This window comes from Dendroctonus ponderosae, unplaced genomic scaffold (genome assembly GCF_020466585.1).
Source record: "Dendroctonus ponderosae isolate FM_Combo_2020 unplaced genomic scaffold, Dpon_F_20191213v2 Dpon_F_20191213_6, whole genome shotgun sequence".
NCBI classification, from domain to species: domain Eukaryota; kingdom Metazoa; phylum Arthropoda; class Insecta; order Coleoptera; family Curculionidae; genus Dendroctonus; species Dendroctonus ponderosae.
Window position 1 is genome coordinate 1,990,967 of NW_026018814.1, and position 6,767 is coordinate 1,997,733.

Here is a 6,767-nt window from a genome sequence, read left to right on the forward strand (position 1 = left end):
GCTACATCATTTTCATCGGAAAGAGACAAGGCATGCAACTAGCTAATTAAAAGACACCGGAGCCTTTACAGTTCCCAAATAATCAACATTTTCTGACTATTTTGACCAGTTTTTGAGCGGTCGCAATCTTCATCGGACGATATCTTCCTTATTTTCGAACCACAACCTTCATATTCGATTTTGGGCAGCTTCTTAGGTCGGAAACAATCCAATAAGGGCCAAAAACACGATTACAAAATTTTGATTTTTGCCAACACCAGCCGGAAGGAGTTTTTATAACTCTTTGTATGTGGTTTCAGATTTGGAGGGAGTACGATACGGATGGAAGCGGATACATCGAGGCAGACGAATTAAAGGTAATTGATGGGATTTGTTCACCTAGACTTTGGAGTAAAACCGCTCCAATATGAAACTGCTATCTTTGTTCAAACATTTTGCGAACTTTCCCAGGCATCGTTAACTAAACGCTTAAAAGCACCGATAAAAACTTTCCTGGCTGACTGACTGAATCCCTTGTCATCTCTTGTGTAAGCAGCTTAAACACGTTTTTTATGCTAGTTATTTTTCAGAACTTCCTCCGCGATCTGCTGAAGGAGGCGAAGAAAATAAATGACGTCTCCGAGGACAAACTCATTGAATACACAGACACGATGGTTTGTAGCTAAACTTTTCTTGCCTGATTACGATAGTACAGTAAACTCTGTAGATTTTCCTTTGAATAGGGGAAACTTATTAATTTAATTTTCAGCTACAAGTTTTTGACGCTAATAAGGATGGGCGCCTGCAGCTTTCGGAGATGGCAAAGTAAGCCTCCTGTTCCTATTCGATTAAAGATGAAAAGCACTTCCAACCGCTTTTATTGCTTTGTTCTAGATTACTTCCAGTCAAAGAGAATTTCCTATGCAGACAAGTGTTCAAGGTAAATCACTTTTCTTTTACATTCCATTTCCACTCTTTTATTAATATAGTTTATGGAAAAAAATTGAGATTTATGCTAGCTGTAGTTTTTCAGTCTTTCACATTATACACAGTATGACAAGGCAAAATACCTGTTTTATTTATGAACTATTAAAAGTGAATCTATCTGCATTAATGAAATAAAAGCAAAAAATATTAAGAACATTCTACTGGACATTTCGCGGTTTTCTTTTCGAACATTTGTTTAATTTTCCTCGTAATCTTTCTTGAATTAAATTTACGTATGTTCGATCAAAACCTAAACAATTTTCGATTTATTAGGTACAAATTACACCAAATGACTACCTCCTGTTTGGCTGTATCTATCTTCTATCTGCACTAAAAGCACTGTTAAGTTCAATATCTATAGTAAAAGTTGATTTTTCTTCAGCTGGGCCTATACGATTGCAAATATTTTTTTAAACTGTGTTCTTAAATTTGCAATTCTATTGACCTGCAAATTTAAACAATCCTATTTAAAGCTAGTATCTAACCTAGCTGCACGGCTTTATCTGTCTGTCTGTGTGCCGATACTTTTAGGAAGGAATTGAAGTAAGTAACAAGTGATTTTCACGAAAAGAAAATATTGGCCTCAAGACTGAAAGAATTACTTAAATGCATGCAGGCTAATATGTTCTTTTTGCGTTAAATGTTAGAGAGTCATCAAGAGATGCCGTGAATGTGTTTCATCAAGGATCGATTTTCAAAGATTTTGAGTGCAAAATGATTAAAAAATAGTGGGGAAATGATCAACAACTTAAAGAAGTTTGATACTAAATTCATTGAAAATCCATCCATAAAAAACCGCGTTTATTGCTGCTACTTCTTCTGCACCGCACTGCATGATAGTTTAAGTATCCAAAAAAAAATAATTAACTCAAAGTCATTTTGATAACGACGATAGTTTGGTCCCGATGCTTTGCAAGCACGAGTGACTTGCATCTTCATCACATTAGTCAATATCGCATAAAAAGTGTTCTTTTCCAACGCAATTTGCTAGAGGAATGTGAGTTATTTGCAGGAAATTACGTAAGTTTCCTTTGCAATGCTCTTGTTCCAAGCAATTTCGGTGCCAAACGAGCAAAACAAATATGCAATTAATTCCAGCAGCCGAGTTTCGAATCTAACATCATTCCTAAGTGCTCTTGAAGTTTAAAACCATTAAAAATCTGTGACCCTTCAGTAAAACCTGTTCAATAGAGCGCTTTGGGAACGTCCTGTTTTGCCCCCAGAACTTTTTATCCGCACGCCACTGGCGGATTAGAAAACACGAACGTGAAGTTCAGCTAATGAGTTTCCCTTCAAAACGTTCACTTTTTAGTGCCAATTTCACGCCACTTTGTTCAATTGATCACAGGAAACTTCAAGTTTAAATTGGCTTTCGATGGTTTTCCCGCTTCGAACATCAACTTTAATTCGGATAATTTTTTTTTCTTACTTTTCCTGCTTAGGGCGCCACGAAGTTAACCAAAGACGACATTGAGAGAGTGTTTGCATTATATGATCGAGTAAGTAAAACCTGCAATTTAACGGCCGTTTCAAGCAATAAAAAAAATTGCAGGACAATAACGGGACAATAGAGAATGAAGAGCTCAGAGGGTTCCTGAAGGACTTGTTGGAATTGGTTAAAAAGGTTTGCTCCCGAAAGGCTTTCGAATCGGACCCAGAACTGCTGGTTTTTTGTGGATTTTAGGACTACGATGCTCAAGATTTGCGGGACTTTGAGGAAACCATCCTCAGAGGCGTGGATTACAATCAAGATGGCAAAATCAACAAGAAAGAACTGACGATGATCCTGCTAGCCATTGCAAAGCACAATCAAGAGGAGGAACCTGCCGCATAAGTTGGTTTTGCCGACATACGAAAAACTAGTTTTAAGATTTTAAAGTTGCCAATTTATCGACGTTAAACTAGCACAAATTTTTAAAACCAATCAGTGTCAAACTGCATATATAGACGGATTTAAGCGACCATGAAGCCCAGATGTATACGTTGAACTGCATGTATGATACACAAGACTTGAGTATTTTGCCATCACCTAAAAGTATTTGAAATATATCAACATACGGATGTTGATTCTTTGACATATCTGGTAATTCAGGACTCTTCTCGGCTTAGTTTTTAAGTTTTTTACCCGGAATCTCAAAGGGGCTTCATGAGGCTCGCATGTAAGCAGATCACTAATGTTAGACTTTAAACACCACTTTGAAACACCAATTTCAAGAAATTATCGTAAGACTATTCAATAGCATGTAGCCTAAAGTAATTGTCAGAAAACCTGTTAGATCGCAACCTTCATTTGCTCGTTTCCAGCGTTTTCCGGTGAAGAGTTGCCGATCGCTTCAAAGCACTTTTAGCCTCTCTGTTGGGAATTTCTACTAAAACCAATGCTAAGATTATCACGTTCCTTGCAACAATCTATCATGCTAAAGTGTAATGTACTCTTAATATAAGATAGCTTCTCCTGTTGCTACTCTATATCATTCTACAAGACTTCTTCATAACTACGTTATAAGGTTTAAAGGATCTATTTTTCACTATCTCTATGGTTAATAGTTGTTTTGTACTTAGTTGTAAATTTAAATTACATTTAGTATCGTTTCGAAAGGTTACTCAATGTAAATAATAGTTGACTTTCACATCGTTGCTGTTTCATTTGGAATTGTATGTATAGTAGTAAATAAAGTGGCGTAGAAACAAAAGCCGAAAGCGCTTCCAATTCAAATCAATGGATTTATCGGAAATATGCTGAAAAACCGGAACTGGCTTTAAAGAAGAAGTAGTTTAAAATTGTACAAAGACAATCAAACATCTGATGAGGTGAATGGAAGCGAATTGGCTTGGGAGTGAAACATGCAAGCGCTGCGCCACATTGATCAGCTTTCTTCACTTTGTCAAGTAAATATGGAAATATTTGCCTTTTCATGTAACCCAGTGAGAACCTGTAGAGTTTCTCAGATCGCCCATTCATATGCAAACCGAAGGGTTTTCAATACACAACACTAAACTCAAATTATATCAGAATATTCCAAACTTTTCCTGATGGCATCTGAGTAAACATCTGCAGTCCACTCAGCTCCTTGTTCTAGTCTTCAATAAATATGAGTGAAAAACTCGCTAGAATTATAAGCAAGATGTCCATATAGTATACACGTTAGCCTATACAGTGTAAAGAAAATATCGTTACTGTTTGCTAAGTTGATTTTATATAGTTTATTCATTTTCCATATTTAGCATACAGTTTTGCTGCGAAATAAAGCGATGTAATTTCAAAAGACACGTTTTTCCATTTTTCAACGCTGGTTTTTGGTAACTCAACAAAAAAGACTGCGTTTTTGTTTGCCGAGATTTATTGAATACACACGCATATACAGACAGAGATCACTACGAATAATATGAATAAGTTCAGGAACAAGAACTAAAAAGCCTGCAAGTTAATGGAAGAATGAAGAAAGCGCTTCTAGTTTGATTTGCTGGCTCCAAAGCAGATGGCCTTGTCCACCTTATGGCCACATCGATTGCAAATCTCTTTTCTAACCGCCAAATCGTCGATAGTTAAATTTGTTTGATGATCCACCGATTTGGATCGGTGATGGCGAACTGGAGGCACATCAAGATTGTCTTTTAACGACGACTGAGATCCACTGGTTACATCATTATCTGCATCAAAACCAATGGAAAACTGTCCTTAGATTTAGCTCAAACCTTACCAGAAATGCTACTGCTTTTCTCCTCAGGTTCAAGCGAATCCTCCACTACGGGCAAGCTGCAGTGTTCCGCTTTTAGCGTTGGTGAAATATCGATTCCATGGAAAAGGTCCAGGCGCGAATCCAAGGAAAACTGCTTGCCAGACATTAGAATGCCCTTAATTCTTCGCCGCATTGCTAAAGAATGAATAAAGCAATGGAAAATGTTTTTTGGCAATAATATCTCATCCACCTGGACTATCTTGCGCATCTTTTCGCAACTTGATAGTTTTCGTGAACTGTTCCAAGACATCGCTTTGATCGTAAATTGCCGCGAATGAAGCATTCACTATTTTCGGCGACATTGGAACATTGGATAAAAGCAAGCTGGAGCCGAAGTTTTCATTTCTGTCCCTGGTCTCTAAAAATCCGAAAATTTCCATTAATGGTCAGCAAATCAAATGTTGCGGAAAAACAAGCAAAGCCACCACCAAGAAGAAGTAAATGCCGGCTTACCTGCAAGCAAACAGTTTAAAAATGCTCATCAAAAGTAGAATTAAACAGCGGATTGTTTGCTCACAAACTCAAGCCTTTACCACTTGGGTGCGAAGAGATTTCGAATTTGAACTCAGTGAAATAAGAAGCAATTTTTCAGCAAAAATACATTAATGACTCGTCTGCAAAACTGAAAAATTTGCTTATTTAAACGAGTGTTTATGCTTAATATTATATTTTTTACGGCATGGCTGAGCCATTTAGAAGGTATTTGCATTTTGAGTCGATTAAAAGATTGAGATTAACAGCATTGGAGCGTCTCAGTCCTTTGATCCCTTGATTGGTGGGTTTAGGATCTTTTGCTAAATAAAAATATTTCTATATAAACAAAGCTTTGAAGTTAACATGGCGATTCTGTTACCTCCCAGAGGCACCTTAGCTCTTGTAAGATATTTCTCGCGCTCCTGCAGTATTTCGTTGGCCACTGTTACAATTTCCTTCCAATCGACCACAATGTCTTCCAAAGTGGTTCTCGGCGATGTTACGGTGAACCGAATAACGTATTTGCCTTTCAGGTTGGCAGGAACACAGTGGATGTTCCCTCGCGAATTTAGCCTGAAAAGGTGGCCATACGCCCAAAAAATTTACAAAGTTTGCCCATTTCGACGCCCACCTTTTGCATAAAGTTTCCGTGATAAAATTATCCCCAACCAATCGAAACACCACCAATCCCAGATAGCGTTTAGCAGGAATTTCGAACCGGGGATCGTTCCTGACAAACGACTCAAATTTTTCTGCTAAAAAAACGCCTTTCCGGATGTGCTCCTGCAGTCCGGTAATTCCATAATTGCGGATCACAAACCAAAGCTTCAAGGATCTGAATCGTTTGCTTAGAGGAATTTGCCAGTGCTTAAAGTGGGATGATTGGAAAAACATCGGAAAATAGTCCAACTTTCACTTACCATGTAGTCAATGGCCAGACCTGAAGCACATTTGCAATCAATCAAAATAAATTAATTTATGGCAACGACTAAGATTACCTGAATATTCGTGGGTGAGGTACAGGGGGTTTACGTTAAAAGCCCCATGAAGAGCGCTGCTGTTTTTAACCCTGTAATTTTTTTAGATCCCTATAGAAACCCCCAACGTTCGTTTTCCTACTCACCACATGGCGGTGCAATCGAAGTGAACCATCAGCCACTTGGAAGGGTTGAATGCTATGGAATTGGCTTTTTCGATCCCTTTTAGCCAGACTCGATATTCTGGGCATATAAAGGCTGAGCCTGCATAAGCAGCATCTACATGGCACCAAAGTAGTTCGTTGTAGCAAACTTCTGAAATCTCGGCCAGTTTATCAAAGGCGCACGATCCAGTTGTACCCAAAGTAGCGCAAACCTAAAGCAAATTTAAAATATCCGCAATTGATAACATTGAACATACTTTCCTGACTGTGTTTCAATTCCAAATCAAAATCAATTCCTGGGCTTCAGTCATTTATTGTCTATTTATCAATTAAAATACGTTTCGGTGTTTTCCACCATCATCAGTTTCTATGTGTAGCGTTGTTGCTACTTTAAGCCTTGGCATGCATTTTCTTGCTCGGCAAAAAATGCATGCCAAGGCTTAAAG

At 38.0% G+C, this 6,767-nt stretch overlaps 2 protein-coding genes across 5 annotated transcripts in view; one reads left to right on the plus strand and one right to left on the minus strand.

Annotated features, from left to right (window-relative positions):
• Positions 1-4,232, plus strand: part of LOC109536321 (calbindin-32) — a 35,288-nt gene extending 31,056 nt beyond the window's left edge. For 2 of the 3 annotated variants that reach the window (XM_048667313.1, XM_048667314.1), the window contains exons 7-14: positions 300-356; positions 570-653; positions 749-804; positions 874-919; positions 1,498-1,509; positions 2,409-2,465; positions 2,519-2,590; positions 2,651-4,232. In XM_048667313.1, the coding sequence (XP_048523270.1) occupies positions 300-356; positions 570-653; positions 749-804; positions 874-919; positions 1,498-1,509; positions 2,409-2,465; positions 2,519-2,590; positions 2,651-2,800 (534 nt within the window). In that variant the 3' untranslated portion in view covers positions 2,801-4,232. The remainder of the gene's footprint in view (positions 1-299; positions 357-569; positions 654-748; positions 805-873; positions 920-1,497; positions 1,510-2,408; positions 2,466-2,518; positions 2,591-2,650) is intronic. The other variant, XM_048667315.1, reaches the window with a different exon arrangement.
• Positions 4,233-4,289: 57 nt separating this feature from the next.
• LOC109536318 (histidine decarboxylase) overlaps positions 4,290-6,767 on the minus strand; it is a 4,838-nt gene continuing 2,360 nt past the window's right edge. Inside the window, exons 7-14 of one of the 2 annotated variants that reach the window (XM_019902485.2) lie at positions 6,304-6,533; positions 6,179-6,249; positions 6,101-6,120; positions 5,812-6,047; positions 5,560-5,753; positions 4,897-5,064; positions 4,668-4,841; positions 4,290-4,617 (exon numbers count right to left, since the gene is read on the minus strand). In XM_019902485.2, the coding sequence (XP_019758044.2) occupies positions 4,418-4,617; positions 4,668-4,841; positions 4,897-5,064; positions 5,560-5,753; positions 5,812-6,047; positions 6,101-6,120; positions 6,179-6,249; positions 6,304-6,533 (1,293 nt within the window). In that variant the 3' untranslated portion in view covers positions 4,290-4,417. Of the gene's footprint in view, positions 4,618-4,667; positions 4,842-4,896; positions 5,065-5,159; positions 5,501-5,559; positions 5,754-5,811; positions 6,048-6,100; positions 6,121-6,178; positions 6,250-6,303; positions 6,534-6,767 lie in introns of those variants that run through there. The other variant, XR_002171826.2, reaches the window with a different exon arrangement.